General features: G+C 44.1%; 1 protein-coding gene across 1 annotated transcript in view; it reads right to left on the reverse strand.

Annotated features, from left to right (window-relative positions):
• Window positions 1-5,345, reverse strand: part of ACAD9 (acyl-CoA dehydrogenase family member 9) — an 81,026-nt gene extending 75,681 nt beyond the window's left edge. The window contains exon 1 of the mRNA XM_008154114.3: window positions 5,195-5,345. Coding sequence (XP_008152336.2) covers window positions 5,195-5,326 — 132 coding nt within the window. The 5' untranslated portion in view covers window positions 5,327-5,345. The remainder of the gene's footprint in view (window positions 1-5,194) is intronic.
• Window positions 5,346-12,583: the final 7,238 nt, after the last annotated feature.

Raw genomic sequence — 12,583 nt, forward strand, 5'->3', positions numbered from 1 at the left:
GAGAGGGACATCTGTAATACTCTCAATAATAAAGATTTTTTAAAATATATTTTTAAAAAAAGACAAAAAGGCATCAAGAATGGAGGGGTGCGGGGAGTGTATAAAAGAAGGTGAAGGGATTAGCCAAAGAACATCTATGCATAACCCACAGACAAAGACAACAGTGTGGTGATGGACAGAAGTGGGGGGTAGAGGTAGGGTGGAGGGGGACAAAAGGGGAGAATATGGGCACATCTGTAATAATGTTAACAATAAAAAAAAAAAGAAGGGAACAGAGAGACCTCATTCACACAAATAATCAATGAGAACTTCCCAAACCTGTGCAAAGAACTGGATCCTCAAATCCAACAAGCAAACAGAACATCTATTATCTCAATCCAAAAAGACCTTCTGGGAAGAAACCAAGATGGCGGCATAGGTAAACACCTAAACTGCTGCCTTGCACAACAATTTCAAAACTACAACTAAAACACAAAACGGACATCATCCAGAACCACAGGAAACCTGGCTGAGTGGAAATTCTACAACCAGAAGGAAGAGAAAAGCACACTGAGACTCAGAGGAGCTGCAGAAGGCAGAGAGGTATGGAGGCGCGCACGCGGAGAGGGGTGGCAACTGAGTATGTCTGGCGTTCTCAATCAGGAGGGAGACAAAAGCTCCCGACTGCTCTGCACTCCAGTTTCGGGCGAGATTCTAGGGACCCAGACTCATACGGGGAGAAACTGAACTGTCTGGCAGCGGGCGAAACTCGAGGGCAGCTTTCTCTCAGAGGTGCTTGCAACGATTACCGCGGGACACTTCAGACCCAGGGGCCTCTTAGGGCAGGGCTGACGGGAAATCATTGCTGTCTGCTCCACCCTGAGACTCCGCCCCATCCAAACTGAGCACAGAGGCTTTGGCAAGTCTTGTCTCATAAGGGTGTCTCCAGCACAGAAGTTCTCCCAGCGTAGACACTGCTGATCCTCACAGCTAATTGGCCTGGAGGTCAATTCCTCCCAGTGATACCAACAACAATCAAGGCTTAACTACAACAAGACTGTGCACACAGCCCACAAAGGGGTGCACCAAGAGTGTCCACCGCAGGTAACTGGGGAGGCTGAGCCACTGGGCCCTATAGGACACCTAGCACACAAAGCCACACTATCAACTCAGGGAAGCAGCCAAAATGCGGAGACAAAGAAACAGGTCACAAATGAAAGAAATGGATGAAAGCAAATGATTGGATATAGAGTTCAAAACCACGGTTATAAGGTTTTTCAAGAATTTTCTAGAAAAGGATGATAAATTTAGCGAGACCCTCAAGGATATGAAAAAGGACCAACAAGAAATTAACCCTTTGCACTCGCTTGCTTTTTTCTCGATTCCTTTATTCTAATGCTAACCGTGTTGAGTCACACTCGACATCCAAGTGCAAAAGGTTAAGCATACACTGACTGAAATAAAAAATAATATACAGAGATCCAATAGCAGACTAGAGGATCGCAAGAATCAAGTCAAAGATTTGAAATACAAAGAAGCAAAAAACACCCAACCAGAAATGCAAAGAGAAAAAAGAATCCAAAAATATGCAGATAGTGTAAGGAGCCTCTGGGATAACTTTAAGTGTACCAATATCCGAATTATGGGGTGCCAGAAGAAGAGAGAGAGCAAGATACTGAAAACCTATTTGAAGAAATAATGACAAAAACTTCCCCCACCTGGTGAAAGAAATAGACTTACAAGTCCAGGAAGCGCAGAGAACCCCAAACAAAAGAATCCAAAGAAGACCACACCAAGACACATCATAATTAAAATGCCAAGAGCAAAAGACAAAGAGAGAATATTAAAAGCAGCAAGAGAAAAACAGTTATTTACCTACAAGGGAGCATCCATACAATTGTCAGCTGATTTCTCAACAGAAACTATGCAGGCCAGAAGGAAGTGGCAAGAAATATTCAAAGTGATGAATAGCAAGAACCTACAATCAAGATTACTCTACCCAGCAAAGCTATCATTCAGAATTGAAGGTCAGATAAATAGCTTCACAGATAAGAAAAAGCTAAAGGCGTTCATCAACACCAAACCAGTATTATATGAAATGCTGAAGAGTATTCTTTAAGAAGAGGAAGAAGAAGAAGAAGGTAAAGATAAAAATTATGAACAACAAATACATGTCTATCAATAAGTGAATCTAAAAATCAAGTGAATTAAAAATCTGATGTACAGAATAAACTGGTGAATATAATAGAATCAGGGGCATAGAAAGGGAGTGGACTGACAACTCTCAGGGGGAAGGGGGTGTGAGGGGTGCGGTAAGAGACTGGACAAAAATCATACACCTATGGATGAGGACAGTGGGGGGGGAAGTAAGGGAAGAGGGTGGGATGGGAACCAGGTGGAGGGGAGCTATGGAGGGAAAAAAAGAGGAACAATTGTAATAATCTGAACAATAAAGATTTATTAAATTTAAAAAATAAAAATAAGAAAATAAAAAAATCTGATGAACAGAATAAACTGGTGAATATATAATAGAATCAGGGGCATAGAAAGGGAGTGGACTGACAATTCTCGGGGGGAAAGGGGTGTGGAGGGTGCAGGAAGAGACTGGACAAAAATCGTACACCTATGGATGAGGACAGTGTGTGTGGGGGGGTAAGGGCAGAGGGTGGGGTGGGAACTGGGTGGAGGGGAGCTATGGGGGGAAAAGAGAGGAACTATTGTAATAATCTGAACAATAAAGACTTATTAAAAAAAAAAAAAAGACCTTCTGCAAGGCACATGATATTAAAACTGTCAAAAATTCATGACAAAAAAAAATTCTCAAGGCAGCCAGAAAAAAGAATCCAGTAACCTATTCAGGAAATGCTATTAGATTATCATCAAGTTTTCAGCCTAAATCCTTCCAGCTAAGAGAGAGTGGAACCAAATATTCAAATTATCGAGGGTGACATCATCAGCCAAGATTAATATATCCAGCTAAATTATCCTTTATATATGAAGGAAAAAATAAAGACTTTACAAGATATACAGAATCTGAGGGAATGTACCACCACAAGACTTGCATTACGCAAAATACTCAACAGTGTTCTTCTACCTGAAACAAGACTAAAAGATACACAACTATGAGTAAGATGACTAACAGACAGAAGCAGAAAATTGCAACCATTGTTCAGAATGGGGTACTATACACTTAAACGTAACATAAAGGTTAAAGGAGTAAAAAGATTTTTTTTAAAAAGAAAAGTGCTACTGCAATTTGGAAATTAACAGCATAAAAAGGGATAATTTGTGACAACAAAACATAAAAGAGGGGTAAAGGTCTGAATTTGCACATGGAAATGGAGATAAGATGCAATCAGAAATAAAAAGAACTACTGTATATATTAAACTTTCTTTTACATAAACCTAATGGTAGCTACAAAAGAAATCTAGAACTGAGACATGTAACAATATAACATAAAAAAAGAGGAAACAAGGAAAAAAAATCATAGAATACCACCAAAATGAAATAAAAAACAGAACATAAGGGAAAATTAACAATGGAGACACAGAGCTACAAGAAAACAAAAAATAAAATTATTATATCAACTAAATAAAAAACAGAACATAAGGGAAAATTAACAATGGAGACACAGAGCTACAAGAAAACAAAAAATAAAATTATTATATCAACTAGAGGCCTGGTGCACAAATTCGTGCATGGGTGGGGTCCCTAGACCTAACTGACCGTCGCCGGGCCCTGCACAGAAGGAACAGATGCCTGACGTCGACATAGGCGCCTCGCCACTACACAGTTCCCCACCTCCTCCCCGCCTCCTTCCCTCACTCCCACGCCGCCACCGTGGCAGGTGGGCAGCAGGCCGATTGGGGCCTGCTGGCAGGATGGAGGGACCATGGGAGGTTGGCCGGTTGTGGGAGGTTGGCTCCTGCGTTGAGCTTCTGCCCCCGGTAGTCAGTGCACGTCATAGTGACTGGTCGACTGGTCATTCGTCTTAATGGTCGCTTACGCTTTTATATATATATATAGATAGTCACACTGAATGTAAATAGCCTGAACTCCAATAAAAAGACACAGAGTAGTAGGTTGGATCAAAAAGGAAACCCAATACACAGTCTTCAAAAGACCTATTTCAGCTGCAAAGACAAACATAGGGGTGAAATCTGATACCCCAAGCAAACGGTATCCAGAAAAAAGCAGGTTATAGCCCTGACAAAATGGTTTCGAGATAAAAAGGGTAAGAGACAAAAATGGACATTTTATAGAGATAAAGGGGACAATAAATCAAGAAGACATAACACATTAATATATACACACCCATTCTGGGAGCACCAAAATATATAGAGCAACTACTAACAGAACTACAGGGAGAAACTGGTGAAAACATAATGAGAGTAAGGGACTTAAATACTCCACTAATCACTATGAACAGATCATCCAAACAGAAAATCAATAGGGAAATATCAGCCTTAAGTGATACATTTGACCAAATGGACATAAGCAATATTTACAGAGACTTTTATCCCAGAACGCATTATATATTCTTCTTCTAGTGCACATGGATCATTCTCAAGCATAGATCATATGTTGGGACTCCAAACTAGCCTCAACAATTTAAGAAGACTGAAGTCATACTAAGCATAATTCTCCAACCACATGCTTTGAAAATGGAAATCAACTGAAAAAAGCAAACATGCGGATATTAAACAATAACTACTAAACAATAACTGGGTCAAAGAAGAGATAAAAAGATTCAGAGCCAGCTCAGCCAGTGTGGTCAAGGCTGAATATGACCCATGCACCTTGAGGTCACTGGTTCCATTACAGGTCAGGGCACATGCCCAGTTTGCAGGCTTGGTCCCAGTGTGGGGCATGCAGGAGACAGCTGATCCATGTTTCTCTCTCATCACTGATGTTCCTCTCTCTCTCTACCTTCCTCTCTCTGAAATCAATTAAAACATTTTTTTTTAATTAGCTGGAACACTTGTCAGATGCAGATTCTCAAGCCCCCAGCCATGGAAAGACCCTTCCTTTTTCCAGGGAAAATTGTATGACCTAGAGGGCCTCGGGAATCTGGGATTTTAGCACGCCCCGTCCCTTTGGTGTACTTGTCAAGCTGGTGCAAGGACTAGGACAAAGCTTTATCCCAGTCCTTCCTGATAAGGGCCAAAAGCGGGAGGCAGAGACGAACGCTTCGGCGGCCGGGCTCTGCGTTACCTTCTCGATCCTGCCCAGGAAGAGCTCCTTGGCGAAAGCGTGGGAGCGCGGACTGGAGCGCAGCGGTCGCCTGCTAACAGCGAAGGACCGGAGAGCCCAGCAGGTGCGCGCGCGGAGCCCGAAGACCATCATGCTGTCCAGAGTGCACGCCCTCGCGGGTTTGTCCTGGACTCCCGCCCCGGCGCCCCGATGACGTCACAACATCGCGCCGCTCCGCAGCAAGCCATAGCGCATGCGCGGTACCCAATGACATCACTTCCTTGCGCCTTCCACCAGATGGTGCGCATGCGCTATTTATGATGTGTTGTTCTGCGCCTTCCGCTGGCCAGTGCGCATGCGTGGCCGGGGAAGCAGGCCGGTGCCACCGTCTTAGTGGTCTCAGTTCCCAACGATGGGGCGCCTGAAGGACTTTGTTTTAAAGTACAAATGGTTGCCCGGCTGGTGGTGTCCATTGGTAGAGCTTCCTCCCATGCACCGGAAGGTGGTGGGTTCTGTTCCGGTCAAGGACCCGTCCCTGGGTTGCAGATTCAATCCCCAGCCCGGGTTGGGGCACCAATCGATTCCAGATCTCTCTGTCTCTGTCTCTCTCTCTGTCTCCCTCCCCACCCTCCCACTCCACCTTCCCTTCCACTCTAAACATCAATGGAAAAATATATTTGAGCCCAGTTGGCATGGTTCAGTGGTTGAGCGTGGATCGATGTCCAGTCGAGGCGCATACCTGTGTAGGGGGTGTGCAGGAGGCAGCCATTTAATGATTCTCTCTTATTGATGTTTCTATCTCTCCCTCTCCCTTCTTCTCTGAAAGCAATAAAAAATATATTTTAAAAAAGGAAAGAAAAATACCCTTGAGTGAGGATTAACAAAAATGTTTGTGTTATTTCTATTTTGTCTGAACATATAACATTGCATAGTATTCTTCCATCCTTATCCCCACGTACCCAGTGCTCATCAGTCCTTTTGCCAAAATTTCTCAAGTCTCTTGGTTGAATGGTTTGTCCTGTGATAGATTCCTCAGAAAGGACTCATAAGAAGTGTATGCACCAAATTCTTGTATGTTTAAAACCTGTGCAAAGCTACTTTCCTATATGTTTGTAAACCAGAGGTCCAGAGAATTTATCTTCTAAGTTAATTAATTGTACTTGGATATGTCTCTCAGTGTTGATAATTATGGGCTAGTTATTTTTCTCCCAAGAACTTAGAACTTTCAGGATGCAGATTCAACTCTTTTTTAAAAAAAATATTTTTTTTATTGATTTCAGAGAAAGAGAGGGAGAGATAGAAACATCAATGATGAGAATCATTGATAGGCTGCCTTCTGCACACCCCTGACTGGGGATTAAGCCCACAACCCAGGCATGTGCCCTGACCAGGAATCCAACTGTGACCTCCTGGTTCATAGGTCGATGCTCAACCACTGAGCCACATCAGCTCTTCTTTATTATAGACAATTTTCTTTAATTATAGTCCTACATTGTAGTATTATTACATGTACTTATATGTTCTTTTTTAAAAATATATTTTTATTGATTTCAGAGAGGAAGGGAGAGGGAGAGAGAGGTAGAAACATCAATGATGATAGAGAATCATTGATTGGCTTCCTCCTGCACGCCCCCTACTGGGAATCAAGCCCACAACCTGGGCATGTGCCCTTGACTGGAATCGAACCTGGAACCTTTCAGTCCAATGGTCGATGCTCTATCTATTGAGTCAAACCAGCTAGGGCTATATGTTCTGTTTTCATCTGCTACATCTCTACTTTCTCTCTGTCCTCTAATACCTCCTTACATTTTATTTTCTTGGAGCCTTTTATTTCCATCCTCAATGTCCATTTCTGTACTTTCAGTTATATATTTTCTCCTTTAGGCAGCTGAGATAATTTTGTCTTTTTCTTCATTTTTTTTTCTTGAGTTTAGTGAGCTTCCATTGCACATCTTATTTGTCCACATTTTTTGTTGTTAATCCTCACATGAGGATTGCTTCTTCAGAGAGAGTGGAAGGGAGGATCAGGGAGAGAGAGAGAGAGAGAGAGAGAAACATGGATGTGAGAGAGCCACATCAACTGGTTGCCTTCTGCATGCACCTCGACCAAGGGCAGGGAGGGAACCCACAACACAGGTACATACCCTTGACTGGGAATTGAACCCAAGACACTTCAGTCCACAGGGTGATACTCTAACGACTCAGCACACCAGCCAGGACTTATTTGTCCAATTTTACAGTCAAACCTCAGTTCTCAAATGTCTCCCACTTCGAACAATTTAGTTCTCAACCAACTTGTTCACAGGAAAAAAGAGTCTGGGTTGTGGAACAAAACTTCAGTTTTGTGACCTGACAACCCTTTTATGATGATACCTCAGCACGACAAAAAGCTTCTCTCAGGCCACTTACAAAGGAAAGGAGAGAATGTATATACAAAGGAGAGAATGATTAGCACAATTTTAAAATATAAAGACGCAACCAAAAGTGCTAATGTTGCTAAGGATGTGAAAGAAACAATGACTACAGGGAATTAAAGAAGTAAAAAAAAAAACTGATTTGGATAAACAAAAGCAGTTAGCTGGGTGACAGCATTTCGGAGGCAGTGACATGAACCAGCAAAGACACTGCATACTGACCTGAAAGACACCCCGGGACCCAGTGCTGAGAGTGATTCCTTTAAGGCTGGTAGGGACGGTACGATAAATTTAAGAAAAAAAAGTGTTTATTTATAGATTAAACAGTACATTGGGCATGTACTATACATAGAAAGGTTAAAGTGGAATCATTTGTGGGTCTGGAACAAATTAAATTTACATTATTTCTAATGGGGAAAAATGATTCAGTTTTTGAACAAATCACTTCTCAAACAGCATTTGTAATGAATTAAATTCAAGAACCAAGGTAGACTGTGGTGTTCTTTCATATCTTACTAGAGGCCCGGTGCACGAAATTCGTGCACTGAGGAGGGTGTCCCTCAGCCCAGCTTGCACCCTCTCTAATATGGGACCCCTCGGGAGATGTCCAACTGCAGGTTTAGACCCGATCCCTGTGGAATCGGGCATAAACCTGCAGTTGGACATCCCTCTCACAATCCGGGACTGCTGGCTCCTAACCGCTCACCTACCTGCCTGATTGCCCCCTAACTGCTCCCTTGCTGGCCTGATTGCCCCCTAACTGCTCCTCTGTGGGCCTGATTGCCCCCAAATACCCTCCCCTGCTGGCCTGATCACCCCCAAGGCTTTTATTAGTATAGATATGACCCTGCACAGAAAATTTTACTAACCCTGCCTTACAATAAGGGCTTGACGATTGAATCATTAGGACCAGACACCAAGATTTCCTTTCTTTGAATAGTGGAGGGAATACTTATCTTGTCTTTAAGTTGCCCGGAAATTAAAATGAGATAATGACTTAGAAAAGTATAAAAGCACCACATAAAGACAACTGTTTTTTTAATGAAGTGGCAAAATGAAAAACACTTTTTATTCTCCCCTTCCTTCCTTTACAGCTTTTATTTAAACTTTGAAATTTATAAAAATTTCACTCCAATTTTCATTTCTTTACATTCAACATTATTTTGTATTGGTTTCAGGTTTTATATTAGTTACAGAATAGTGGTTAGACAATCATATACTTTACAAAGTGTTCCCCGATATTTCTAGTACCCACCTGGCATCATACCATCATTACAACACTATTGACTATATTCCCTATTTAAGTGACAATGGGTTTACAGGTTCCTTTCAATCTTTCTTTTGTTTTTTTTGTCCTTCCTTTTCTTTCTCACTTCTTCCCTCATTTTCTTTATATAGTATCTCAATTGGCCATCAAAGCTCAGTGAAGGCACTGGGACACGCTTCATCCATTTTACAGACCAGGAAACTGAGGCCAATTCCAGTTGGCTGTGGAACTTGACTCAGCACACAGGAAGCCCTCAGAGCCATGCTCTTTGTGCTTCCTAAGGGGCAGCCGCCCGGCAAACAGAACAAACCTTCCAGTCAGGCTTCCGAGCCTCTTTCTCAAGCACCTCTTCATTGCGGATGCTCCACATTCTTTCCTCTCCCTCCATTCTTTACTGCCCCCTCTTCTCCGAAGCAGGTGGAAGGCTTCCCACTCACTGCCTAGGCATGCTCTGCCATGGGGCAGGGTGTCACGAGCTTGCTTTTGGGTCAAGGCAGGAGCAGGAGTCACTGCCTCTGAAGTGTGAAGGCTGCCTGAGCGAGGCCCATTAGCACTGGGAGCTTCTCTGAATCACATCAGTCAGTCCAGTACCCTGCAGTGCAGCACCCCTCCACTGAGGTGGCACCACCCCTCAACCCCCGCCTCAGGGGTGAGGGTCCTTGCCCCTCTGCCAGGAGTCCTTTCATGCCCCTTGATCCCTGGCTGGGCCCACCCACGTCTTGGGGCCACTGCAGAACCTCTGTCTCTCTGCAGATGAGGCAGATCCCTGCCCTAGGTCTCCGCAAAGCTATGAATCTGTGGCCAGAGGCTTGGTCTGGGTCTCAGCAACCACATGCCTGCAATGTTCCCAGGGACCCTGGGAGCGGCTGGGCGAGTCCCGCCTCACCTCCCTGGGTTGCCGATCTCCTCAGGGACCCCCGGGAGCCGCTGGGCAGGGCAGCCACACACCCCCGGGTTGCTGATCTCCCCAGGGACCCCCGGGAGAGGCTGGGCGGGCCCGGCCATGCCCCTCCAGGTTGCCAATCTCCCCAGGGACCCCGGGGAGCAGCTGGGCAACCCTGCCATGCCCCCCATTTTGCCGATCTCCCCAGGGACCCGGGAGCGGCTGGGCAGGGCGGCCACGCCCCCCCCAGGTTGGCAATCTCCCCAGGGACCCCCTGGAGCGGCTGGGCAGCCAGGTCTCGCCTCCCCGGGGCTTGATCTTCCCAGCGACCCCCGGAACTAAGAGGACTAGGTGCCACCATCTTGATCTTCTCAACGGCCGAATAGGCCACCCGGAGTCCCGCCCCCAGCCTCCCGCTGGCCCAATCGTGGGCGTAGCAGAGGTGCAGTCAATTTGCATGTTTCTCTATTATAAGGTAGGATTGGTTGTTTAATTATGTGTAATTAATGATATATTGTGTTACAGTTTCCCCCTGCTTTGGATTTTTATCCTATGTGCATTTATGTGTGTTCTTATTTGCTAAAAAGTTTTCTCATTTTCCTCCTTAAAGTATTTTTGTATGAAGACTTTGTGTTTATTTGCTTTGGATTTTCCAAGGCCAATAATAGCAGTGTGCTGCAACCTTCGTGGTGGGGTTCAGGATCTGAAGGAGGGGCCGAAGCACAAATGAAAAGGCTATACAAGAAATATGAATTTAGAAGGCATGGGGGGCCAGGTGGAGACCTCTTTCTTGAAGAGGCACCCCCAAGACGGGGTCCCATCTGCTTTTTATTCAGTTTTAGATACACATCTTGCCCTCTAGCAATGCATACAGGCATATCAAAGGTAAAGTCTGGTAAACAGTAAAAGGATTATAATATTAGGGAATTGCCTTGAGCCATTGAGCCCACAGCAGGGCAATATTATGCTGATTTTCAGCCCTGCTGAATATCAAAGTCCATTGGCCTTCCAATGATTCTTTTTGCATTAATATGCTAACTGCTGTTGGCTTTTAGCCCCTGGCAGTAGTGATATATGGGGAAGGTCCAGGTCTTACATGGTTTACTTGATTTTTTAGTCCAAAAATGTTCCATTTTGCTTATATAGTTGTGGACAAAAAAGGGCCACATGCTAACCTAACTCAAGGAAGGCCTGTGTGGCAGCCTTGCAAATTCAAGAGACCTAAAATAGCAACAAAGGATGTTCTGAAATTAAAACCTTTAATTAAAAAGCAGTTAATAGTGAGTAGTCATGTTCTAGGCCAGTATCTTCTCTGACAAACATCAACTTCGATCTTTACTGAGCCTATTGTGTTTTTGCATCTAAGATAACATATCTGTGGAATGTCAGGGTAACTTGTAACTTCCCTTTTTCTGGACTCTTTAGGGCACAACAAATGCTGCCAGGGCACCAACCACAAACTCCTTTATTGTTATTATTATCTGTTAATTGCTGACTGTTAACTATTCTGTACCCACCTATGTAAAAGAGGTATGTATGTATCATTTTACTTTTTATCCAATCCAGAGGTTTCCCCACTTTGCTTTCTCCCACCTCCCTAATCTATCACCAGTGGATTTAATGTAACCCACCTATGTCTCCTCCTTTGATGGTAATTTATAAAAATAGGTGAAAACCACCATTCTCCAGAGCATTATCTTAATTTGTTGAGATTCTGCTTCCCGGCAATTGTTGACAGTTTAGCTCAAATAAACTCACAAAAATTCTTAGATTAACACAGTGAACTGCAGTTCCTTTAATAAAAGACACTTTATTTCTTTTATGTCTGTCTTCTGATTCTGTGATAGCATCTTGTTTTGTTTTAATATTTTTACTGATTTCAGAGAGGGAAGATAGAAACATCAATGATGAGAGAGAATCATTGATTGGCTGCCTCTTGCATGCCCTCTACTCGGCCCCCCCCGCCCCCCCCCCCCCCCCCCCCCCCCCCCCCCGCCCCAAGCCTTCCAGGGAAACCTCGCTTTCCCAGGCGCCTCCCTCTTCTCGGAAGCAGTGCCTTCAGCCACTTCTGGTCCCATGAACTTTCCAAGTCTTCCCCTTCTGATTCACTAGGTCTTACTTCTCTCCTCACATGTCCACTCTGGGTTGGTCTCTGTCTTTACAGATATGAAATCTAGTTGATGTTATCTTTGTTCTACCACCATTAGGACCATGCCATCTCCTCTTTTCCATGCAGCAGTCCCCCCACCCCCAGATCTGTGTTCTAGTATGAGATCGGATTTCAACTCTGCCAGCCTAAGATGTTTATTTTCCCATTGATCTTTCACTAAAATTTGTGGGATTTTGCTTTATCCTGGTTACACTCTAGTTCTGAGCAATAGGTAATTTTAAAAAAATTGTGAGAGTGAACCAGTGATCTTTTCTGTCAAAGGAAGGAGCTCGCAGTCATCTTAGGTCCCACCATTTTGATATGACCTTCAGATTCTTCAGGGGCCGCCATCTTAGGTTCTGCAATCTTGGTATGACCTTAAGGCTCTCAGGGGGGCTACCATCTTAGGTTCTGCCTTACCTTCCTCTTCCTCTCAATTAGCCAATTGAGAAATAATGGGACTCCGAGCTCTGAACCCTGGCCAATCAGGTCAAAGTTCAGAGTGAGGGGCAGGGCAGACCCCGAGTCAGGAAATAAAACCCCGAACGGATTTCCCGCTCTGTGTGCTTTTGCCCATGATTTCCAGCTGGCAGGAGCACCCTTCTGCACAGAAGTAAATTTGCCTTGCTGATCCAGTTTCGAGTGTTTGTCTCATTCTTGCGACATCATTGAGAGCATTTCTAACAAAAATGTTTTT

Source organism: Eptesicus fuscus, chromosome 9 (assembly GCF_027574615.1).
Source record: "Eptesicus fuscus isolate TK198812 chromosome 9, DD_ASM_mEF_20220401, whole genome shotgun sequence".
Taxonomy (NCBI): domain Eukaryota; kingdom Metazoa; phylum Chordata; class Mammalia; order Chiroptera; family Vespertilionidae; genus Eptesicus; species Eptesicus fuscus.